Raw genomic sequence first — 26,788 nt, 5'->3', positions numbered from 1 at the left:
TACACGTCTCCAGGACTCTGGGCCGAGCAGGTCGGATCACAGCTGACCCTTCTCACCCTGCACACGGTCTATTCAAACCACTCCCCTCGGGCAGGAGGCTACGGTCCATCCGGACCAGAACCTCCCGCCATAAGAACAGTTTCTTCCCCTCTGCCATTAGACTCATGAACACCTCATAACTCAGTCACCTTAAGCTTAACTCTGTCACTTTATCATTTTATCACGGGTCACTTTAGACAGTGTACTTTGGTTTTTAATTGCACTCCTCCCACTGCACTGTTTTTTCTGTTTCTCTGTTTTTCTGTTGCACACAGCCTTTCATATTTCATATTTCTTTTTTTTTTATCTTAGATTTTATCTTATTTTGACACATATGTTATATTTTATCTTAGCATTTTATCTCTTCTTAATGTTGCACCATTGTACCGAAGCAAATTCCTAGTCTGTGAATCCTGTTCACTGGCAATGGCAGTAAACTTCTTCTGATTCTGATAATAATAATAATAATAATAATAATAATATTTCCCATGATGCACTGAGTGTTTCTTTCTCTTTTTGCTCTGTATGCACCACTCTGCGTTTAATCATTAGTGATTGATCTCTGCTCTCTTCCACAGCATGTCTTTTTCCTGATTCTCTCCCCTCAGCCCCAACCAGTCCCAGCAGAAGACTGGGGGTCGTTTTGACCGTTGGGGTTTTTCTGTAATTATTGTATGGCTTTTGCCTTACAATATAAAACGCCTTGGGGCAATTGCTTGTTGTGATTTGGTGCTATATAAATAAAATTGAATTGAGTTGAATTGAATTGAATAAAGTCCCTCTGTCATTCAATCATAAACAATATTTCCGTTTATGAGATTTTGAGATTTTCGTCTGTAGTATAGGTACATATTGCTGCTGAGCTGGACTGGCAGAAGTCATGTGACCGTTGTCTAATGAGGTTTTTAGCCTTAATAATGTCGCTCAGTTTTAGCCAGGAGCCACTGTCCCCAGAAAGACTGAAACTGACTAATAAGAAGCCTAAGCCTGTCTTAAGAATGAACTTGTGTCTTTGTTAGAACACGCAACACTTTACAGAACAAATCATCAGCACCATTAGGATTTAAATAGATTCATTAGAACCCATTTAGATCCTGGAATATGCTTCTCTGAGATTAAGACAGTGTGTGGTGGAATTTACATCCCAGCATCCAACTACATGAGCCAACGTCAGCCAAAAAGTACTGTTACGTATTTTCGAGGTGTTGAATCTACAATAACCTCTTCAATCAGTGGGATCGCATCAGCCGCCACCGGCATGAGTGTCCCAGCCAGGGCTGGGCGGACACAGGTCCCACACTGAAGCCCTCGTCCCCTTGGGTCGGCTTTAATGTCATTAACAGGTGGGGGGCAAAAATAGACAGCGGAGTACGCACACACAGACACACAGACAGCGTGGGCGAGACAGTTTGTGTGACACGTTTCAGCACAAGTCCACTTTAAAGCTGCCGGTCTAAAGCAACACATTAAAATAAACAGATTCTCTTACACATGCTGCAGTGTGATGCACACACACACACACATAGAAGCGTGTGTGTGCATTCGCACTCACACAGGCATGCACACGCACACACACACACACATATACATGCATGCACACACATACGTACACACACGCCCACATACACACATGGATCTGCAACCTAATACACAGCCATGCTCAGACACGTTCCTGTTAATGTGTCCTTGTGAGGACCTTCACTGGCCAGTCGAGTTTTCCGCTCAGCACCAGTCATCATCTTCACATTAACTACATCATTAAAACTAAAACCAAGTCTTTAAACACAGAAATGGACCTTTTTGGGCCTCACAAAAATTGACACACACAGAAATTACGCTTTTGTCTTGTTGGAAGTGGGGGATGGGGGGGTACAATTTTTACTAACGTGACTTTAGTCGCGTTTTAACGGTGATGTGATTTGTTGGACTGAACCTGCTTCCTCTCAGCCTGTTATGCACCAAGATTAAACGTGAGCCATCACAAAACAAAAACATTCCCCTAACCCTGAAAATAAAGTATTACCTCATGGGGACCAGGGTGTTATTATTATTATTATTTTTTTTTTTTTTGCATCCCCATTGTTGGACATATTTGGTGTCCTATGATGGTCTGGTGCTTATGGGTGTGAACCATGGGAGGGGGGTCAGTGGGTATTGGTCCGAACTTGCTGGATGGGTGATGTGTGTTGGAGGGGTGTGGCTGCTGGCTGGGAGGGGCTTTATTTGGGAGTGGTTGGGAGTTGATATCTAGGCTGTAGTCTTTTTTATTTTTGGTACACCTGTATATTTTCTTTAACGTGTAACAACTGCAAACTGATCACATTCACACACAGACTCACCTTCAACCACTTAGTCCAATTAAGCCTATCCCAGCAGTCATAGAGCGCAAGGCGGGGTACAACCCAGGACAGGATGCCAGTCTGTGATCACGTTCAAGTGTCTGAAATTAATTAGATATGAAACAAAACAAATGCTGCTTTATGATATGCACACTCATTTTATTTGGACCAGATAATGTCATCTGTGGACATGAAGCCCTAAAGGGCTACAGTAATCTCACATTTGACCCAAATCACCTTGACCCAAATGACTGACCTCTAGCAGACCTTGACAGAGTGCACCATTCCAAGTGTAGGATCAACAGACTGAAAAACTCAGGCCATCAGACTGTACAACTCCTCCCTCAGGGGAGGAGTAACAGGAAGACAGATGACGGGAAGGAGAGGAACAGTAGTAGCCAGTAAAACAGTAGTGAGCAATATCTCTGTAATTTATATTTATATTTGCAAACTGTTTTTTTTTTTTTTAACTTTCACTTTTGATACTCTGTGTGCTTCTTACCCTGTGTGCTACTATACAATGCTGCTGGATCCCTGAGGGATCAATAAAGTTCTATCTAATCTAATCTAATCTAATCTAATCTAATCTAATTCCACCTAAGTGTGCGCCACTTATGGTACAAATCAGATTGCATATCAAATTGGCATCAATTGACATACCGAGTTTGGTAGTAATCCACAAAAGGAGCTGGGTGAAGTCAATTCACTAACAGACAGGCAGGTATGACTTTTGACCCAATAATTGACCTTTGGCAAATATGACCTTGCTGGGCAATTCCAGAACCCACTTTCACAAATGTGGCAAGACTGGTGCAAACAGGAGTGGTGGTGGAGGGGGCGCGAACAATTTAAACATTTGACCTTTGACACAAAAGGTCAAGGTTTCATGTTTTTTTTTCTGTATGCTAAGTTTGATGGGAGGACAATCAGACAGGCAGACGTTTGTCAAATTGCAACACGAATCCAAGATGCTGGGATGGACATTTGACGAGGTCTCTATACCCACAAACAAACAAAAACAGACTTGTGGTACCACAAGGCGATTATATGCGCGCACACACACACACACACACACACACACACACACACACAGACCTCCTCTCTCCCCCTCTCAGGGACATAACAGCGAGCTGCTCCCGTGTCACCCCCTCACCCGTCCACCTCTCGCGTCTCACTCCGTCTCTCGAGCAGCAGACAGCAGGTTTGTGAAAGTCATTGTGGTGATGTTTGTGCAGCTCGCCAGCAGCACGTGTTAAAGAGTGAACAACTAATTTCAGCATGGCTGCTTTTGGCTGTGAGGACTCTCGCCTGGCATTTACAGCATGTCCCGTTTGCTTTGTGATTTAACATTGCAGCTTTCTGTCGTTTCCGTAAAGGCTTATTTTTGGAGACAACATGCAGGATATTTTAAGGCGGCGGTCGTGAGACTCCTCACGCTAATTAGCTTCTTCCTGCTTCACTTTGGCTTTTCCACTGCATCCAACTGGAAGCCTTATAAGGAGATGTGAAAAAATAGTGCATTTTTAACATTTTTAACAGCTAAATTTAATCACTAATGCTGAATGTTAAGCTGACTGGTGTTTAGTTGGAGCTTTGTGGCTTGTTGAGATAAAAACAAGTATGAATGAATTGATAAATAATTTAGCTTTTTTTTTAATGTTATAATTCAAAGTGGTTTCCTGATTCAAGTTCAGCTGTTTGGAGTGTGTGATGCCCTCCAAAAAAAAAAAAAAAAAAAAAAAAAAAAAAGATAAAGTAAAATAATGAATAAATAAATTAAATTACATTAAAATACAATTTTAAATATAATAAGAATAAAATGTACTAATTGCATATTACTGTTGTTCTGATGTGGCACCTACAAATACCCCCCCCCCCATCCCAAAACCCCTCCAACAACATCAATAATTAATAATAAAACAAAAATTGCTTTCTTTTATTTTCTTTGAAAATTGGCAACTCTGAATATTTATGTCAAATTGATTTTTATCACTTAAAAGCATTGCTACAAATTCCATGTGCAAAATCATTCCTTTGAAAGTATAAAGACCAACCAGGTCACACTCCGGTTTGAGAGACATGGCGCTGGAGTGGGGCTTAGGAAAATTCCAGCCTGCACATCATGAGGTCTTATAGGCATGTGGTGTTTGTACTCAGGCTAGACCCCCCCCCAAAAGGCACAGCCCTTATGTTACAGGGTCTCATAGGTCGTCTTAGTATTGTTGCAAAGTTTAGCATCTCTGTTGTTGAAATACGCCATGGCATGTACAGTAAAAGTCGTCTAAACTGCCATTATGTAAACCGGATATTCGCACTCACCGGACAAAAACAAACGTTCCAATGCGTTTGTATGGTTTTCCATGTAATAAACACGATTTTGTATAATGGATTTTCACTCACATCGGACTCTCATCGCAATGCATTTGTTGTGACAGTGTCGTGACACGGACCCACAACAGGGGGTGTTAATGAACGGACAATGGATAAGCCAAAAGTAACAATTTAATGTTGTGAATCGCACAACGACGTACAGACAATAACAATATGGTGGACTGTCAATCATACACCAGGTGACGTGTGGGCAGGCTCGACGATAGAAGACGCCTGGCGAGAGAAGAGCCGGATCCCCACACAGCTTCCACCACCAACGGAGCTGAAGAACACCGGAGCCGCCAAGCCCTGCGCCCCAGGTGGCCGCTGTCTTCAGCAGTCAGACCCGGTACTGCTGGCAGAAAACAGAGACAGTCCTGATGAGTGTGAGTTCGCACACTCAGTAATCCCACAGTCAGTGTTTAGTTAGGAGGGAGCACCTCCACCTCCAATCACACACTCGTGCAGCTCCTGTTTCACCACTTATCTGGTTTGGGGTGTGAGGCGAAGCCGTCGCAGATCACACCAAACGCCAATCCCACAGATAAGGACACACCAGGAAAATGGCTGCAAAGAAGTTCAGATTAATACTCAATGTTTTGAATCAGCAGAGAAAATTACCTGAATGGTAGCTGATTTCTCGGCGAGGAGGTGGAGTTGCAGTCCGGCCTTTATGGTGATGGTGATGAGATGAATGAGTGACAGCTGGTGCTGAGGATGAGTGACAGCTGTCACTCCCAGTGGCTCCGGCGCCCTCTCGTGCTTGAAGCCCGCACTCCAAGCAGGGCGCCATCTGGTGGTGGTGGGCCAGCAGTACCTCCTTTTCAGCGGCCCACACAACAGGACCTCCCCCTCAACGGGCGCTTCAGCGGCCCACACAACAGGACCCCCCCCCTCAATGGGCGCCTCCTGGCGCCCGACCAGGCTTGTCCGGGTGCCGGGCGTAGAATTCGGCCAGGAGGGCCGGGTCCAGGATGAAGCTCCTCTTCACCCAGGAGCGTTCTTTGGGTCCATATCCTTCCCAGTCCACTAAATACTGGAACCCCCAGCCCTTTCGACGAACGTCCAGGAGTCGGCGCACAGTCCAAGCCGGCTCCCCGTCGATGATCCAGGCAGGAGACGCCGCCGGTCCGGGGGCACAGAGGGGAGAGGTGTGGCAGGGTTTGAGTCTGGAGACATGGAATACTGGATGTATTCATGTCAGCTTCACTGCAGCTGGACTGAGGACCTTCACGATGGTGAAGGGTCCTATAAATCTGTCCTTCAGCTTCTGGGATTCCGTTTGCAGAGGTATGTCCTTTGTGGATAACCAAACCGCCTGCCCGGGCTGGTATGCAGGGGCCGGGGAACGCCGGCGGTCTGCATGGGCCTTAGCCCTCGTCCGGGCTCTGAGCAGGGCAGAGCGGGTGGTACGCCACACCCGACGGCACTTCCTCAGATGGGCCTGGACCGAGGGCACCCCGACCTCTCCCTCCATTAGTGGAAACAATGGGGGCTGGTACCCCAAACACACCTCAAACGGGGAGAGGCCGGTGGCAGATGAAACTTGGCTATTATGAGCGTACTCGATCCAGGCCAGATGGTCACTCCAGGCCGTCGGGTGCGCGGAGGTCACGCAGCGGAGGGCCTGCTCCAGTTCCTGGTTCGTCCGCTCTGCCTGCCCGTTCGTCTGGGGGTGGTACCCAGACGAGAGACTGACGGTGGCCCCCAGTTCCCTGCAGAAACTCCTCCAGACCTGGGAGGAGAACTGAGGACCACGATCTGAGACAGTGTCTGCTGGAATCCCATGCAGACGCACGACGTGGTGGACCAGGAGGTCTGCAGTGTCCTGGGCTGTCGGGAGCTTCGGGAGGGCCACGAAGTGGGCCGCCTTGGAGAACCGGTCCACTATCGTTAAGATGGTGGTGTTGCCCTGGGACGGCGGGAGGCCCGTGACAAAGTCCAGGCCGATATGAGACCAGGGGCGACGAGGCACAGGCAGAGGCTGGAGGAGGCCTTGGGCCTTGTGATGGTCGGCTTTGCCCCTGGCACAGGTGGTGCAGGCCTGGACATACTCCCGGACGTCGGCTTCCATAGACGCCCACCAGAAGCGCTGCCGGACCACTGCCACAGTCCTTCGCACCCCTGGGTGACAGGAGAGCTTGGAACCGTGACAGAAGTCAAGGACCGCAGCCCTGGCATCTGGTGGGACGTACAGTTTGTCCTTCGGACCTGTCCCCGGGTCCGGGTTCCGTGTCAGGGCCTCCCGGACGGTCTTCTCCACGTCCCAGGTAAGGGTGGCCATGACAGTGGACTCGGGGATGATGGTTTCAGGGGGGTCTGACATCTCAGTCTTGACCTCCTCTTCATGCACCCGGGACAGGGCATCAGATCGTTGGTTCTTTGTCCCGGGGCGGTAGGTGATCCGGAAGTCAAAACGCCCGAAGAACAGCGACCAGCGGGCTTGCCTGGGGTTCAGATGCTTCGCGGTCCGGATGTACTCCAGGTTCCGATGGTCTGTGAAAACCGTAAATGGTACCGATGCTCCCTCCAACAGGTGTCTCCACTCCTCAAGAGCCTCCTTCACCGCAAGAAGTTCCCGATTGCCGACGTTATAGTTCCGTTCAGCTGGGGTCAACCTGCGGTAAAAGTAGGCACATGGATGGGGAACCTTGTCGGACTCCCCGCTCTGGGATAGCACGGCTCCTATCCCTGAGTCAGAGGCATCCACTTCAACAACAAACTGGCGCTTGGGATCGGGCTGCACCAGAACCGGTGCAGTCGAGAACCGGCGTTTCAACTCCCTAAACGCGGCTTCGCACCGATCCGACCAGGTGAAGGGGACTTTTGTGGAGGTCAGGGCTGTCAGGGGGCTAACTACCTGATTGTAGCCCTTGATGAACCTCCGGTAGAAATTTGCAAAACCGAGGAACTGTTGTAGTTTCCTACGGTTCGTTGGTTGGGACCAATCTCTCACCGCCGCAACCTTGGCCGGATCAGGGGCGACGAAGTTGGAGGAGATTATGAACCCCAAGAAGGACAAAGAAGTGCGGTGGAACTCACACTTCTCGCCCTTCACAAACAGCCGGTTCTCCAACAACCGCTGTAGGACCTGACGTACATGCTTGACATGGGTCTCAGGATCCAGAGAAAAGATGAGTATATCGTCTAGATATACGAAGACAAACCGATGCAGGAAGTCCCGCAAGACGTCATTAACCAATGCTTGGAACGTCGCGGGCGCATTGGTGAGGCCGAACGGCATGACCAGGTACTCAGAGTGACCTAACGGGGTGTTAAATGCCGTCTTCCACTCATCTCCCTCCCGGATCCGAACCAGGTGATAAGCATTCCTAAGATCCAATTTCGTGAAAATTTGGGCTCCATGCAGGGGCGTGAACACTGAATCCAACAGAGGTAACGGGTATCGGTTGCGAACTGTGATCTCGTTCAGCCCTCTGTAATCAATGCATGGATGGAGTCCGCTGTCCTTCTTGCCCACAAAAAAGAAACCAGCACCCATCGGGGAGGTGGAGTTCCGGATCAACCCGGCAGCTAACGAGTCCCGGATGTAGGTCTCCATTGATTCGCGTTCCGGACGTGAGAGGTTGTACAGCCTGCTGGATGGGTACTCAGCGCCCGGTATCAAATCAATGGCACAATCGTACGGACGGTGCGGGGGCAGCGTGAGTGCCAGATCCTTGCTGAAGATGTCAGCAAGGTCGTGGTACTCGGCCGGCACCGCCGCCAGATTGGGGGGGGACTAAAACCTCCTCCTTAGCTGTCACACCGGGTGGAACCGAGGATCCTAAACACTCCCGGTGGCAGGTTTCGCTCCACTGAACCACAACCCCAGACGGTCAATCAATCCGGGGATTGTGTTTTAACACCCATGGAAAACCCAAAATCACTCGGGAGGTAGAAGGTGTTACATAAAACACAATCTCCTCCCTGTGATTCCCAGACACCACCAACGTCACTGGCTGTGTCTGGTGTGTGATTAGTGGAAGAAGGGTGCCATCTAGCGCCCGCACCGACAATGGTGACGGTAAGGCCACTAGAGGGATCCCAACCTCCTTTGCCCATCTGCTATCCAGCAGATTCCCCTCCGACCCCGTGTCCACCAGTGCTGGGGCGTGAAGGGTTAGATCCCCACTCAGGATCGTGACTGGGATTCGTGCAGATCATCGGGGTTTCCCCACGTGGGTGTTGTGACCCACCCTTAGCCCAGTCTCTAAGGACGAGTGCTGCTGTTTTGACCGTTTGGGGCATTCTCTCTGTGTGTGCTCGGTAGAGCTGCAGAGAAAACACTCTCCACGGATCAGCCTCCTTTGTCTCTGATCTGATCGTTTTTTGGCCCTGCTCATTTCCATAGCAACATCAGCAGGGGGAGCTGTTGTCACGTGGAGAGCCCTGGCAGTGGAGCGTGGGGAAGTCGGCTTCCTTTCAGACCCGGGAGGAAGAGGGATGGCTTGTACCTGACCACGCCCCTCGTCTCGCTGCCGTTGGTGTTCCGTTAATCGGTTGTCTAACCGTATAACCAGGTCGATAAGCCCATCTAAATCCCGCGGCTCGTCCTTCACCACCAGGTGCTCCTTAAGGACCAGAGACAGTCCGTTTACAAAGGTGGCGCGGAGCGCAACAGCATTCCAGCCGGCTCGTGCTGCCGCGATGCGGAAGTCGACTGCATACTTCGCTGTGCTCCGACGCCCCTGCCGTATCGACAGCAGCACACTTGAAGCGGTCTTGCCTCTATGAGGGTGGTCGAACACCTGTCGGAACTCCCTCACAAACTCAGTATAAACCGTTAGGAGCCGTGAATTCTGCTCCCAAAGCGCTGTAGCCCAGGCGCGTGCCTCTCCTCGAAGCAAATTGATCACATAAGCCACCCGGCTGGCGTCTGCTGCGTACATGACGGGACGCTGTGAAAAGACGAGCGAGCACTGCATCAAGAAGCCCACGCACGTCTCCACACAGCCTCCGTACGGCTCCGGAGGGCTTATGTATGCTTCAGGGGACGGTGGGGGGGTTCGTTGAACGACCAGCGGAATGTCTGTTTCTGGCACACGGTCTGCAGGAGGAGGTGCTGCAGCAGCGCCCTGAGCACGCGCTTCCACCTGGGCGGTGAGAGCCTCCATCCTACGATTGAGAACACTGCTCTGCTCGGTAACTAAGTCCAACCGAGCGGTAAAGGCGGTTAAGATGTGCTGCAGCTCACCCAACACGCCTCCTGCTGGCGCCTGTGCACCTCGCTCTTCCATTGGCTGTTCAAGCGATGGTTGACGCCCCTCGGGATCCATGACGCTGGCCGAGAAATCCTGTTGTGACAGTGTCGTGACACGGACCCACAACAGGGGGCGTTAATGAACGGACAATGGATAAGCCAAAAGTAACAATTTAATGTTGTGAATCGCACAACGACGTACAGACAATAACAATATGGTGGACTGTCAATCATACACCAGGTGACATGTGGGCAGGCTCGACGATAGAAGACGCCTGGTGAGAGAAGAGCCGGATCCCCACACAGCTTCCACCACCAACGGAGCTGAAGAACACCAGAGCCACCAAGCCCTGCGCCCCAGGTGGCCGCTGTCTTCAGCAGTCAGACCCGGTACTGCTGGCAGAAAACAGAGACAGTCCTGATGAGTGTGAGTTCGCACACTCAGTAATCCCACAGTCAGTGTTTAGTTAGGAGGGAGCACCTCCACCTCCAATCACACACTCGTGCAGCTCTTGTTTCACCACTTATCTGGTTTGGGGTGTGAGGCGAAGCCGTCGCAGATCACACCAAACGCCAATCCCACAGATAAGGACACACCAGGAAAACGGCTGCAAAGAAGTTCAGATTAATACTCAATGTTTTGAATCAGCAGAGAAAATTACCTGAATGGTAGCTGATTTCTTGGCGAGGAGGTGGAGTTGTAGTCCGGCCTTTATGGTGATGGTGATGAGATGAATGAGTGACAGCTGGTGCTGAGGATGAGTGACAGCTGTCACTCCCAGTGGCTCCGGCGCCCTCTCGGGCTTGAAGCCCGCACTCCAAGCAGGGCGCCATCTGGTGGTGGTGGGCCAGCAGTACCTTCTCTTCAGCGGCCCACACAACAGCATTCCCATTAAAAACCCCTCGCGTTTACCGGACAGATGTATGAAATGAAGTTCAGCACTGACACTCACCGATTTGAGGGAAGTGGGTACTGTATTTACTTGATTAACAGCCCAGGCATTTATTTTTTTCAATCCGTGCTCAGAACCAGCAACTAAATGAGGCAGGATGTAATTCAAGGCTGGCGATTATTAACAAAATGCTGCTTGCTGTCTGCACTGTAATATGGTGTTAAGTTTCACACATATCCGTGGATGCGATGCCTGACGTGCACCTGCTTTAACAACTGAGACTGCAAGGGCTGTGACTGGTTACTTTTACATTTTCACTCCTTCCTCTCCCGTCATATTTTAATAGTTCTTGCAGTGCACCTGCCGATTACTTGTCAATCATGGATCAAATACGTGTGGCAGAAAAGTCCACAAATATGACCAACCAAACACATAGCCAGGGCTCCGTAAGACGCATTTCAAGGTCCTGGAGTGGCCTGGCCAGTCTCCAGACCTGAACTCAATAGAAAATCTTTGGAGGGAGCTGAAACTCCAAACCTGAAAGATGTAGAGTAGATCTGTATGGAGGAGTGGACCAAAATCCCTGCTGCAGTGTGTGCAAACCTGGTGAAAAACTAAGGAAATGTTTGACCTCTGTAATTGCAAACAAAGGCTACTGTACCAAATATTAACACTGATTTTCACAGGTGTTCAAATACTTATTTGCAGCAGTAACATACAAATAAATTATTAAAAAAATCATACATTGTGATTTCCAGATTTTTTTTTAGCTTATGTCTCTCACAGTGGACAGATGAAAATTTCAGACCCTCCATGATTTCTAAGTGGGAGAACTTGCAAAATCGCAAGGTGTTCAAATACTTATTTTCCTCACTGTATATGAGTTTTACTGTAGCTGCGTCTGCAAATGTCTGCCTCTTTGGAGCTTCTTCTCCAAATGCACCAACTCTCTCAATGTAGATTCGCGGACACAATCCTCAGTTTGGGCTCTTTTCCTGAACATTCCAAAGCTCAAATGGTCAAAGTCTGGTATCAAAGGACAAATGCACTGTGACCTAAAATTCACTCAGTGAGCTGAAGCGCAGGCGTGAACCCATGCCAAGCTGGGTTCCATCATAGTAATGTTCAAAACATTTTATCCAAGTGCTTGATCGCTGTTTAATTCTTGTGTTATACTTTGTTGTTATCTTCTGGAGAATTTAAAGGCCTTTAAGTTTGTGTTCTTCAGCTTGTTAAGAAGATGATATGAAAGTAAATCTCTGTCATCTCCCAGGGGGAAGTGTTTCATTTTTGTTAACAAGACACCATGCTTGTTGTTACCACAACCTGCTGGAATGCAGCGTGACAGCTGCTCCATTCAAACACAAAAGGGTTTAAGACTGAATTCATTTGTAGCGCATCAGTGTGACCCCCCACCAGAGAGCTTCTCAGAACAGATAACTGGTTATGGCTTCAGAACAATGAATGTTTTTGTTCTATTTGTGTTTTTGCTGTCACATAACATCTGAAAATAGAGAAGCAATTGTGATCCAATAATCTCAAGTGTTTTTTAACATGTCTGTGTGTAACAGAAAGGATAGAATAGTCTTTGTCATTGCACGCGGGGTACAATGAAATTGGGGGTGCTCCCGCAGACCTACTGTACACCACAAAAAAGAAAAGACATCTTATACACCACAAAAATTGTTTAAATATGAAATATGTTCTGTATACATATAAGCATGCACATAACTGCTGCTCATGGTGCTTGTGTGTGCTAAAAATAAATGATGCGCAGCAGACAACACAAGGGAAGCACTTCATAGGAGGAAAGCAATGACAGATTGTAGGAAAAGTGTTCCCTCTGTATGCTGTCTGCTGTGCATCAGTGTTTTTAGCACCCCTATATATATACACTCAACAAAAATATAAACGCAACACTTTTGGTTTTGCTCCCATTTTGTATGAGATGAACTCAAAGATCTAAAACTTTTTCCACATACACAATATCACCATTTCCCTCAAATATTGTTCACAAACCAGTCTAAATCTGTGATAGTGAGCACTTCTCCTTTGCTGAGATAATCCATCCCACCTCACAGGTGTGCCATATCAAGATGCTGATTAGACACCATGATTAGTGCACAGGTGTGCCTTAGACTGCCCACAATAAAAGGCCACTCTGAAAGGTGCAGTTTTATCACACAGCACAATGCCACAGATGTCGCAAGATTTGAGGGAGCGTGCAACTGGCATGCTGACAGCAGGAATGTCAACCAGAGCTGTTGCTCGTGTATTGAATGTTCATTTCTCTACCATAAGCCGTCTCCAAAGGCGTTTCAGAGAATTTGGCAGTACATCCAACCAGCCTCATAACCGCAGACCACGTGTAACCACACCAGCCCAGGACCTCCACATCCAGCATGTTCACCTCCAAGATCATCTGAGACCAGCCACTCGAACAGCTGCTGAAACAATCGGTTTGCATAACCAAAGAATTTCTCCACAAACTGTCAGAAACCGTCTCAGGGAAGCTCATCTGCATGCTCGTCGTCCTCATCGGGGTCTCGACCTGACTCCAGTTTGTCGTCGTAACCGACCTGAGTGGGCAAATGCTCACATTCGCTGGCGTTTGGCACGTTGGAGAGGTGTTTTCTTCACGGATGAATCCCGGTTCACACTGTCCAGGGCAGATGGCAGACAGCGTGTGTGGCGTCGTGTGGGTGAGCGGTTTTCTGATGTCAATGTTGTGGATCGAGTGGCCCATGGTGGCGGTGGGGTTATGGTATGGGCAGGCGTCTGTTATGGATGAAGAACACAGGTGCATTTTATTGATGGCATTTGGAATGCACAGAGATACCGTGACGAGATCCTGAGGCCCATTGTTGTGCCATACATCCAAGAACATCACCTCATGTTGCAGCAGGATAATGCACGGCCCCATGTTGCAAGGATCTGTACACAATTCTTGGAAGCTGAAAATGTCCCAGTTCTTGCATGGCCGGCATACTCACCGGACATGTCACCCATTGTGCATGTTTGGGATGCTCTGGACCAGCGTATACGACAGCGTGTACCAGTTCCTGCCAATATCCCGCAACGTCGCACAGCCATTGAAGAGGAGTGGACCAACATTCCACAGGCCACAATTGACAACCTGATCAACTCTATGCGAAGGAGATGTGTTGCACTGCATGAGGCAAATGGTGGTCACACCAGAAACTGACTGGTATCCCCCCCCCCCCAATAAAACAAAACTGCACCTTTCAGAGTGCCCTTTTATTGTGGGCAGTCTAAGGCACACCTGTGCACTAATCATGGTGTCTAATCAGCATCTTGGTATGGCACACCTGTGAGGTGGGATGGATTATCTCAGCAAAGGAGAAGTGCTCACTATCACAGATTTAGACTGGTTTGTGAACAATATTTGAGGGAAATGGTGATATTGTGTATGTGGAAAAAGTTTTAGATCTTTGAGTTCATCTCATACAAAATGGGAGCAAAACCAAAAGTGTTGCGTTTATATTTTTGTTGAGTGTATATATATATATATATACACTCAACAAAAATAAAAATATATATGAGGTCTGTCCAAAAAGTATCAGACCTTTTTATTTTTTTCAAAAACCTTATGGATTTGAATCACGTGTGCTTGCGTGAGCCAACCTTCAACCTTCATGCGCATGCGTGAGTTTTTTCACGCCTGTCGGTTGCGTCATTCGCCTGTGAGTAGGCTTTGAGTGAGCACTGGTCCTCCCCCCTCGTTGGATTTTCATTGCGAGGAAAATGTCTGAACAATTGGAGCAGCGCTGAATCAAATTTTTCCAGAAACTGTGAGAGACAGCCAGGTGGAAACCATTCGGAAGATTCAGACGGCTTTCGGTGGCTTTTCAGTCGAGTGAGTATCCGAGGAATTGTGTAAGAGTTGGACATGTCACAACATGTCCTGTAAGACTTCCAACGTCTGCACGTCTTTCATTACAAAATCTCCTGTAACAGTGGAATGTGCCGAAAAAGTGCTGATGTCCACCTCTTCTGCAATTTCTCTGGTAGTCAGACGACGTCCTGGATCAACACAGCGTTCACTTTGGAAATGATCTGGTCGTTTCAGCCTGTCGATGGCCGCTCGGAGCGCGGCGCACCCTCCGCCATTGTGCGCTATCTTTAAACCGGTTGTAACACTCCTTAATCTGTGTGATGCCCATACTATCGTCACCGAAAGCCGTCTGAATCTTCCGAATGGTTTCCACCTGGCTGTCTCTCAGTTTCCTGAAAATTTGATGCAACAAAGCTCCAAATGGTTCCACCTCGCAATGAAAATCCAACGAGGGGGGTGGACCAGTGCTCACACAAAGCCTGCACACAGGCAAATGATGCAACCGACAGGCGTGAAAAAAATCACGCGCATGAAGGTTCAAGGTTGGCTCATGCAAGCACACATGATTCAAATCCATATGGTTTTTGAAAAAAATAAAAAGGTCTGATACTTTTGGGACAGACCTCGTATATATATATATATATATATATATATATATATATATATATATATATATATATATATATATATTAGGGTGGTGATTGAACACTGGGGCCATATTTAGGGTGGTAATTTAACACGGGGTCCATATTTAGGGTGGTGATTGAACAGTGGGTCACATTTAGGGCGGTGATTGAACACTGGGGCCATATTTAGGGTGGTGATTGAACACTGGGGCCATATTTAGGGTGGTGATTTAACACTGGGGCCATATTTAGGGTGGTGATTTAACACTGGGGCCATATTAGGGCGGTGATTGAACACTGGGGCCATATTTAGGGCAGTGATCGAACACTGGGGACACATTTAGGGCATTGATTGAACACTGGGGGCACATTTAGGGCAATGATTGTGGACACTGAGGCACAGAAACCAGCTTGGTGGCTCCATCCACAGCATTCTTCTCCCTATTTACCCTGGGTTCCCTCCTCTGCACATGTCCAAACCATCTCAGTCTCGCTTCTCTCTGACTTTGACTCCAAACCGTCCTACCTGTGCTGTTCCTCTGATATGTTCATTCCTATTCCTGTCCATTCTCATCACTCCCAGTCAAATCACAGCATCTTCAGCTCTGCCTCTGGCCTTTTTGTTAGTGCCACCATCTCTAAGCCATGCAACATAGCTGGTCTTAGTACCATCAGAGACTTTCACTTTCCCACTTTCAGATATTCTTCTGTCACAAATCACTCCTGCCACCTTTCTCCACCCACTCCACCCTGCCTGCACTCTCTTCTTCACCTCTCTACCACACTCTCCATTACTTTGGATGTTGGCCCCAAGTATTTAAACTCATTGATCTTCACCACCTCTTTTCCTTGTTACTGGAAATATTCCACCAGATTCAGTTTTATTCACACACATGTGCTCAGTCTTGCTCCTGCTGACTTTCATTCCCCTTCTTTCCAGAGCATATCTCCACATCTCCAGGCACCCTGTAATAAGCTTTCTCTAAATCCACAAACACACAATACAACTCTTTCTGGCCTTCTCCACACTTCTCCATCAGTACTCTCAGAGCAAACATTGCATCTGTAGTGCTCTTTTTCAGCATGAAACCATATTGCTGCTTGCAGATATTCACCTATGTTCTAAGCCTAGCTTCTTCTATTCTTTCCTGTAAATTCATGCTGTGGCTGATCAACCATATGCATCTGTAGTTACTCCAATTCTGCACATCATCCTTGCTCTTAAAAATCACAGCGAGCACACTTCTCCACTCCTCAGGAATCCTCCCACTTTCCAAGATTTTATTCAACAAGCTGCTTAGAAACTCCACTGCCATCTCTTCTAGACATTTCTGTGTTGGAATGCCATCTGGACCAACTGCCTTTCCACTCTTCATCATCTTCAGTTTTTACCCACTGTTTAAATTATATATATATATATATATGCTCATGTCTACATGTTGTACATAGATTATTTTGGGGCAGATCCAGACAAAGGGTTAAAATTGAGAAAAATTTAAAATACTCTTTGTTGTTGAGTGTTTTGTGAAAGAAAGGATTTTTGACAGAACATGTTGAAAATGGGAAGATGGCTCTTTAATAAGTTTTTAAAAATGTCACAGAATAATTGTCCTACTTTATTTTCCACCCATTAAAAAAGCTGACTTGCCTTGCTTTTGGTTTTGTCATTTCCTGCAAGTGACTCAGAATCTCTCACTGGAGAACATCACATTTGGAGAGTGTTGGTACTTTGGTTTTGCATAATTTCATCCATATTCAGGACAAATGTTCAACTATTACAGATAATTACTGGAAAAACATGAACATCATTGCACTCCAAACAAACTTGAAACATGCAACTGCAAGCATAATTTGTGTCACTGCATAAAATATAAAAAGTAGCTGGTGCATTTTGGTCCAATGAATAAATTGGTGGAGACCATTTATCACTGTTTCTTATTCATAATGTGCATGTTTTTAATACTGAACAACTGTTTTTGTTTTTAAGTCCATTTTTGCACAATGAAAACATGCAACAGATCAAAATCTATGGCTGCATTATTTTTAAATTACTTTTTGTCATTGAAATCTGCTTTCATACACTAATAAATGTTTAACTCTTTTTTTAAGAATTGTAGTCGAGGTGGTGCCCAAGTAGTTAGTGTGCTTGGTTTCAGTGCAGAAGGTTCCCAGTTCCCTGTTTGACTTTAATGCCAAATACAATACCAAAAAGGAAAAACAAAACAAAACACAAAAGGTTAGGGAGTTTATTTCAAGATTTATGCTACAAATATTTTGGGTAATGACGGACAGCATCAGATTCCCATCATTCAGCCAGTGTATGCCAATCATATTAAAAAAGGCTGGCATAAGTCAAATAAGTTAAGGGTAGGTTTTTTTTTACGAGTTAAGAGCACATTGAAGCTCACTGATATACGTCGTAATACGCTGAGCTCTTTGAAAAATTTTGGGCATGCTGAAAATTTTCAACGCATTCCAGCGTGTTACTCATACATCCCACACATGTGGGGTATAAGTTAGCTAGCTTAGCTAGCTTTTGTGGACATTTGTAAATCTACACATTTTTGAAAAGTGAATATAAGTCATGCCACACGTTTCTTGTAATTTACTCATAAGTCTAAATACATCCATCAATACTGTCTACTGATTGGCTGTAACCTGCAGTCCTAATGCAAACAGACTGTTTCACTCACACTCGAAGTAAATATTACCTGTTTGCTTCAATCCGTTCCATCATGAATCCACATAAAGCTCCTGATTTTGGAAAACAACGTCTGAAAATACTTTACTGTTGTGGCTGGAAACGTAACATTTTAAAGCAAGTCCCTCTGGTTTTTCTGCTGCAGGAGCATTTCTCAGAGGATGCCAGTGTCGCGCTCTGAACACACAGAAGCACTGTGATGAAACTTTTAAAGCACCAGTCAACCGTGGTGAGGTGTGATCAAATAAAGCACTGTAACTCTTTAAACTTTTAAAGCGCCGTCGCTGTCGGTGTGTTTATCAGACGACCTGATCGATCAGGTCTGATCAGAGTGGAATGAAGTGCTGTGACTCTTTAAACTTTTAAAGCGCCGTCGCTGTCGGTGTGTTTATCAGACGACCTGATCGATCAGGTCTGATCAGAGTGGAATGAAGTGCTGTGACTCTTTAAACTTTTAAAGCGCCGTCGCTGTCGGTGTGTTTATCAGACGACCTGATCGATCAGGTCTGATAAGAGCCGAATGAAGTGCTGTGACTCTTTAAACTTTTAAAGCGCCGTCGCTGTTGGTGTGTTTATCAGACGACCTGATCGATCAGGTCTGATAAGAGCCGAATGAAGTGCTGTGACTCTTTAATCTTTTAAAGCGCCGTCGCTGTCGGTGTGATCATCAGAGGACCTGATTTATCAGGTCTGTGTTGTGTGTTGGGGGTGTGGCTGGACATTTTGGTGTTCTTTTCTTTTCTTTGCTCTCCAGGTGGCATGAAAACTGATTTGTCTGTGGAGAAGGTGCTGGCTGAAGAGTTCTTCACCCTCATCAACATCATGTGCAGCACCTGTGAATGGTGCTCACGTGCAGCCTTAAAGACTTTCAGCTGAAGCAGATAATTGGATGGCGTTCTGCATTTAAGTCATGTGTGATTCAAGCAGAACTGCCGGGAACTTGACCTTGTGATGTTCGTTTGTGAGACGCTGAGGACCGCGCCTGGGTTTGACACATCGAGCCCATGAAGGAGGAAGGGTGAGGGACACATGCTGTCAGCACACATCAGAGGTGATTAAGTGTTTGACTAATTGTTGATAGTAACTTGGTATTTTGTTACGCAGTATATTTGAATTGTGATGAGAATTGTGCAGCTTGCTTCTCACTGCTGAGACGTGCGGATAAGTGATCCTTCACCTGTTGTGAGAAGCTGCTCATTTGCATAAAGCTCAAAATACAGATCTGAATGTGTTGCTGATAGTGTGTGTCTTTTGAAGGATATTAGTTGTAACTGCTGACTTACCTCACCTCTTCTATCCTTCGCAGAGAGTCGGTTTGTCGTGTCCACCTGGGGGGTGGTTGGCGGTAATAGTGGGTCCAGGAGCGCCGGGCTTCGATCCTTTTGGGCGCTGGAGAGCGTGCCAGCCTTCACTCCACCAGAAGGACGCTATTTCAGTTTTTACACTTTATTATGCACCAGTGGGTGATATAAATAAATTGTTTTTTGTTATTGGAACCACTTTCTGGTTATTTTTAGCGCTGGGTTCCGTCTGACGCAGGTCCACTCCTCAACACGCGTCGACACATAACAGTCTGATCAGAGTGGAATTAAGTGCTGTGACTCTTTAAACTTTTAAAGCGCCATCGCTGTTGGTGTGATCATCAGACGATCTGATCGATCAGGTCTGATCAGAGCGGAATTAAGTGCTGTGATTCTTTAAAGTTTTAAAGCACCGTCGCTGTCGGTGTGATCATCAGACGACCTGATCGATCAGATCAGAGCTGAATGAAGTGCTGTGACTCTTCACACTTTTAAAGCACTGTCGCTGTCGGTGTGATCATCAGACGACCTGATCGATCACGTCTGATCAGAGCTGAATGAAGTGCTGTGACTCTTTAAACTTTTAAAGCACAGTCACTGTCGGTGTGATCATCAGACAACCTGATCGATCAGGTCTCATCAGAGCAGAATTAAGTGGTGTGACTCTTTAAACTTTTAAAGTGCCGTCGCTGTGATCACCACACGACAGATCACAGCAGCACTTAATTCAGGTCTGATCGCAGTCGACTGGTGCTTTAAAAGTATAAATCATCACAGCATTTCATTCATTCATGGCAACGTTTACCACAGCCAGTTGACTCATCAGCATTCTGTACACAGTGAAAATGGTCCACCAAAATAAAAAATGAAAATTAAAAAAATAAAATAGCATTAAACTACTGTGTTTCTGACCTGCACCACACCATGCAGTACTGACCCGAACCACTTGGTAGAAAGAGGGTTGTCGGCAAGGCTGGGTAGGATTACTTTGAAAGAATACATGTGGATTACATGTATGTATGTATGTACATACATTTGGATTACTTGCAATCTGATTACTTTTGGATTACATTTCAAAGTAATCTTACCCAACCTTGGTTGTCGGTATATGCTGGTTAATTATCAAGGTGTGACAGCTGCATTAATTTATTAGACGTACGCCAGCGCATGCCAGCTTGTTACACAGGCTACACAGGCTAAATCGTCAAGGTGTAACAGCGCCTTTAACTTCAGCCTTTCTCCGAGCTCCACCCACTTTGTGCGAATAACAGCGATTATCTGCTCACAGCATGCATGACTAACCGTTTGACGTTGCAAGCATGTGACATGGATCAGTTCAGATACTGATCACGACAAGCCACAGTAAAGCTCCAGAAAAATGTATCTTCTTGTAAACCTCCACAAAATTCCAGTGAAATTAAATAATGAACCTGACTACAGTGAAGATAACTAGTAGTACAATGAAAAAAGAGAGACCCTAAAATAACTACTTTAATTGGTTACATTCAAATGTCAAAGTGACTGGCTGAACTTAAGTCAATTTGGGAAATATTCACATTTAATGCATATAGGCTGCCCCAACTCCACAAAGTTAAATTTTATTGCATGGATGCACTTTATTTGAGTTGTGGCCACATACATGTATTAGTTGCATTAGTTGGTCCAACAAGTCTCTTATTCCAATTTGTATTTGACTTTTGTCCATCGTGATCATACTTCAGGACTCATCTTTTCTTTAACAGCCACCTGAAAACAGCATGCGGCCTGTTTACAAATCAAAGTTAGAACTCACGTAGTTGTGTGTATAAATGTCACTCATTATACTAATTCCATTTTTCTTCCTTCCATTCTCACTTCTAGGAAACATCCTTCACTCTTGAACTCTGACCTCTCCCTCCTGAGTTCTCAACCTTTCTAACCCGCTTGTCGATTGATTTTTTTCCCCGCCACAATGATCCGTTTTTCAGTTTGGTGTCCTTTTTTCTGCTCAGATTTCTTCACGGACGGTTGATTCCTCTGGTTTGCTGCTCATGTTTTCACAGACCTTTTGTGTTTATTGTCCGTTATTTTTATTATTAGTCTTTTTATAATCTTTTTTTTTTTTTTTTTTTTTTATTATTTTACCTCTTTGTTTCTCTGCTTTTCCCTTTAAAATCATCACATACTCCTCTGTGTAATTACTGATTTATGTTCTGGTTTTTTTGCTTTTGTTTATGGGCACAAACTGAGAAAACAAAAAAGTATTCTTTTCTTTTAGTTCACGACTTAAAATATATATGTATATTTTTATTGCTGAATTCTGGCAAAACGTTAAATAAACCACCAAATCAAGTCCCGCCTTGCCGTCTTAGTGATTTTTTGACTTTTCTTACACCATGTGGTCTACCTTTTTTGTGACGGATGAGGAGGGCCACACGGTGGTCCCGATGGTGGCGGGATCGGTTGCGGGTGCGCCGGTGGGAGGAGGCCCTCAAGGTTCAGGAGCTATGACCACCCTGATGACTGGACGCAGCACATTCGGGGGGAACAAACGCCGCAGGACCACGTCAACAGGATCCAGCATGACAGAGGCTCAGGAAGGAAAGGTAAAGATCACCAAAAAATAAAGAAATAAACAGTGTTGTCAAAGTAACTTTGAAAAGTTACTTCAATAGTTACTTTATAGAATTATATTTTACTGTTACTTTATAGTTACTTCAATAGCAGCTGGGGACAAATTGTCGGCAGCTGCTGAATGTAATTAATAAAGTAACTCATAATCTAACTTGCTTATTTTTAAGATTTAGTACTCAGAAAGTAGCTATTAGTTACTTTGCTGATTAGTTACTTTGCTGATTGTTCAATCTTAAGAGTAATCAAGTTAGATTACTAGTTACCCTATTAGTTACATTACTTATTAGTTGCAAGTTTTCGGCAGATTCTAATAAAGTAATTGCATAAAGGTGCTAATGAAGTAATCACATAAAGTAACTGTATAAAGTAACTAAAAAAGTAACTAAATAAGTAACTTTTCAAAGTTACTTTGACAACACTGGAAATAAATCAACACTCTGAAATCCTCCTCAGTCACACAAAACTCGTATTTTTTTATGACATGGTTTCTGATATGGTGCCGTATTCCTTTTTTACAGTACATTATCCAATAACAAATGCCCTGATTATCATGGCGTCAAAGCTGTACAGGAGGTGAATGATGAATTTTAAGATCAAAATAGTTAGTGTCAGTGATAGGGTCTGGGTCGTAGTTACAGTTAGGGTCAGGGTCAGAGTTAGGGGAAAATGACTTAAGTCCCATCCAGTGTTACACCATGGTGAGAATGTGAGGACTGGTTGGAATTAGAAAGGATCTGGGATGGATGGTTAAGGTTAGGGCTGGGGATTAGGGTCATGGTTTAGGGGTTAGGGGGTAAGAATAGGGTTGGGTTATGGGAAATTACTTGATCCCCATTCAGTGTTACACCATGGTTAGAGTGTGAGGACTGGTTGGGTTAAGGTTAGGGCTGGTGGTTAGGATTAGGTTTAGGGGTTAGATTCAGGGTTATGGTTAGGGATAGGGGTTAGCATTAAAGTTAGGGTTACAGGTTAGGGCCGGGGTTAAGGTTAGTGGTAGAGGTTAGGGTCAGGGTTACATGTTAGGATCAGGGTTAAGATTAGAGTTTAGTGGTTAGGGTCAGGTCTTAGGGGTTGAGGTTGGGGTTAGGGCTGGTGGTTAGGACCAGAGTTAGAGGTTAGGATGAGGTTAGGGTTGGAGGTTAGGTCCAGGGTTAAGGTTCAGGTTAAGGTTAAAGTCAGGGTTGGGGCTAGGTGTTAAGGTTGTGGTTGGGGGATAATGTCAGATTTATGTCTGGGGGTTAATGTTAGGGGTAGCGCATGGCGCTAAGGTGGGGGTTCCAGGTTTGAGTATACAGGGGTGATCTCCCTTTATGTAGCACCCCTTGAGCATATACTGCAGTGCTTTGGGATTGACTTTCATTGTTATGCTGATGATACTCAATATTGTACATGCCGATAACTGCTGGTAATTCACATAAAATCTTTAGAAGATTGCCTTGCAGCAGTGAAAAGCTGGATGTCTAGTAATTTCCTACTTTTAAACTCTGATGAGACTGAAATGATGGTTCTTGGTCCAGCGAGACATTGGCATCAATTTGACCAGCTAGCACTTAGCTTAGGTTCGTGTGTTATACATCATATGGACAAAGTGAAGAACCTTGGGGTAATTTTTGATCCTATGTTGTCCTTTGTCCTCCACATTAGAGACATTACGAGGACTGCTTTCTTCCATCTGTGAAATATAGCGAAGATTCGTCCCATCCTGTCTATGGCTGTTGCTAAGACCCTGATACATGCATTTATCTCTTCTGCAATGCTCTATTTTCTGGTTTACTGCAGTCCAGCATTAGGGGTCTCCAATTTGTACAAAATGCTGCTGCCAGACTTTTGACACAAAGTAGAAAGTTTGACTACATTACACCCATTCTGGCATCTCTTCATTGGCTATCTGGCTCTCTGAGATCGGATTTTTAGGTGCTGTTACTGGCTTATAAAATGGTTCACGGACTGGTACCTCCCTACCTGGCTAACCTGGTTGAGCCCTACGTGCCGGCTCGGGCCTTGCGTTTGCAGGGTGCAAGACTGCTGTGTGTTCCTAGGGTGAATAAAAAGTCTGCGGGTCACAGAGCCTTTTCTTATTGTGCCCCGGCTCTGTGGAATGATCTCCCTCCGCGGATACGGCAGTCAGACTCTGTGGAGATTTTTAAGTCTAGATTGAAGACCCATCTTTTTTCGCTGTTTTATTGTTTGTATTTTATGTTATTGTGTGTTTAATTCTTTTTACTTTTTTTATGTTTTTATCTTTTTATTGTGCTTTTTAATCTTTTAAGTCATTTTGTTCTGTTTTTCAAGTTGTGTTGTGTGAAGCGCCTTGAGCCGACCCCTTCGTGAACTGGCACTATATAAATGAATACATTTGAATTTGATTTTGATCAATCCCACCATAGCTACACCAGACAGGGCTGTGCACGGGCCATCCTCCATATCAGAACCACTTTGTGAGTCATTTAGAATCCTTCAGTGTGGATGGTATTTAATCTCCTTATGCAGACCATCTCCCTTTGTTTCTTCTGTTTGGGAGTCCAGAATGTGTTGGTCTGTAGGCCTGTGATCCTTATGTTTTCTACTGAATGTCTTTGAAAATGTTGTGCAATATGTGTTTGGGTTTTGATATTATTTCTGATGTTGTATTTTTGTTGTGCGAGTGTCATTCTGATTGTATTTCTGGTTTCTCCCACATACTGTGCCCCGCATTCTCCACACCACATCATGTAGATGCAGGTTTAGGTGTTGAGGTCGAGGGCTAGTTTTGAAGACCTTCTTGTTAGATTGTGTAGTTAAACTGTGTCCTTAAGGAATTTTTCAAAATTTGCCTTGCTGTGCCTTTTCAACCGGAAGGCGTTGAATGTGCTGACAAATGGGATGATTTTACTTTTATCATCCTTTTGTAGAGTAGAGCACATGTATCCATCTCCTTGAAATACAACCCCTGGCAATAATTATGGAATCACCGGCCTCGGAGGATGTTCATTCAGTTGTTTAATTTTGTAGAAAAAAAGCAGATCACAGACATGACACAAAACTAAAGTCATTTCAAATGGCAACTTTCTGGCTTTAAGAAACACTATAAGAAATCAGGAAAAAAAAAATTGTGGCAGTCAGTAACGGTTACTTTTTTAGACCAAGCAGAGGGAAAAAAATATGGAATCACTCAATTCTGAGGAATAAATTATGGAATCACCCTGTAAATTTTCATCCCCAAAACGAACACCTGCATCAAATCAGATCTGCTCCTTAGTCTGCATCTAAAAAGGAGTGATCACACCCTGGAGAGCTGCTGCACCAAGTGGACTGACATGAATCATGGCCCAACACGAGAGATGTCAATTGACACAAAGGAAAGGATTATCAAACTCTTAAAAGAGGGTAAATCATCACGCTATGTTGCAAAAGATGTTGGTTGTTCACAGTCAGCTGTGTCTAAACTCTGGACCAAATACAAACAACATGGGAAGGTTGTTAAAGGCAAACATACTGGTAGACCAAGGAAGACCAAACCGTCAAGACAGAAAACTTAAAGCAATATGTCTCAAAAATCGAAAATGCACAACAAAACAAATGAGGAACGAATGGGAGGAAACTGGAGTCAACGTCTGTGACCAAACTGTAAGAAACCGCCTAAAGGAAATGGGATTTACATACAGACAAGCTAAACAAAAGCCATCATTAACACCTAAACAGAAAAAAACAAGGTTACAATGGGCTAAGGAAAAGCAATCGTGGACTGTGGATGACTGGATGAAAGTCATATTCAGTGATGAATCTCGAATCTGCAGTGGGCAAGGTGATGATGCTGGAACTTTTGTTTGGTGCTGTTCCAATGAGATTTATAAAGATGACTGCCTGAAGAGAACATGTAAATTTCCACAGTCATTGATGATATGGGGCTGCATGTCAGGTAAAGGCACTGGGGAGATGGCTGTCATTACATCATCAATAAATGCACAAGTCTACGTTGATATTTTGGACACTTTTTCTTATCCCATCAATTGAAAGGATGTTTGGGGATGATGAAATCATTTTTCAAGATGATAATGCATCTTGCCACAGAGCAAAAACTGTGAAAACATTCCTTGCAAAAAGACACATAGGGTCAATGTCATGGCCTGCAAATAGTCCGGATCTTAATCCAATTGAAAATCTTTGGTGGAAGTTGAAGAAAATGGTCCATGACAAGGCTCCAACCTGTGAAGCTGATCTGGCAACAGCAATCAGAGAAAGTTGGAGCCAGATTGATGAAGAATACTGTTTGTCACTCATTAAATCCATGCCTCAGAGACTGCAAGCTGTTATAAAAGCCAGAGGTGGTGCAACAAAATACTAGTGATGTGTTGGAGCGTTCTTTTGTTTTTCATGATTCCATATTTTTTTCCCTCAGCTTGGTCTAAAAAAGTAACCGTTACTGACTGCCACAATTTTTTTTCCTGATTTCTTATAGTGTTCTTAAAGCCAGAAAGTTGCCATTTGAAATGACTTTAGTTTTGTTTCATGTCTGTGATCTGCTTTTTTCTACAAAATTAAACAACTGAATGAACATCCTCCGAGGCCGGTGATTCCATAATTTTTGCCAGGGGTTGTATACTTTGGTCTGTAGGCTGTGTGCATTCTGGAAGTTTGGGCCTTTGAAGGTGATAGTGTCCAAGAAATTCACCTGTGTGTCATGTGTGTGTTTTATTTTTATGGAGGCATTGTGCATTAAGGTGATCTGTAAATGCTTCAAAATCCTGTTTGGAGTGTGTCCATATCACCCAGATATCGTACAGAAATCTGAAATACGTGTGTGCTTTGAGCAGGGCAGAAGCCAAGGCCAAATGTTCCCAGTTTGCCATGTAGACATTTGCATATGA

The 26,788-nt window shown here is 45.1% G+C and overlaps 1 protein-coding gene across 2 annotated transcripts in view; it reads left to right on the top strand.

Annotated features, from left to right (window-relative positions):
* Positions 1–3,448: 3,448 nt before the first annotated feature.
* The window catches only part of LOC117502267 (voltage-dependent calcium channel gamma-6 subunit-like), a 54,183-nt gene continuing 30,843 nt past the window's right edge, over positions 3,449–26,788 (top strand). Inside the window, exons 1-2 of one of the 2 annotated variants that reach the window (XM_034161313.1) lie at positions 3,449–3,579; positions 21,189–21,913. In XM_034161313.1, the coding sequence (XP_034017204.1) occupies positions 21,704–21,913 (210 nt within the window). In that variant the 5' untranslated portion in view covers positions 3,449–3,579; positions 21,189–21,703. The remainder of the gene's footprint in view (positions 3,580–21,188; positions 21,914–26,788) is intronic. The other variant, XM_034161314.1, reaches the window with a different exon arrangement.

The sequence above is a fragment of the Thalassophryne amazonica genome, chromosome 20 (genome assembly GCF_902500255.1).
Source record: "Thalassophryne amazonica chromosome 20, fThaAma1.1, whole genome shotgun sequence".
Classification (NCBI taxonomy): Eukaryota; Metazoa; Chordata; class Actinopteri; order Batrachoidiformes; family Batrachoididae; genus Thalassophryne; species Thalassophryne amazonica.
The sequence above is the reverse complement of the archived record's forward strand: the minus strand, read 5'-3'. Positions and strand labels throughout refer to the sequence as shown.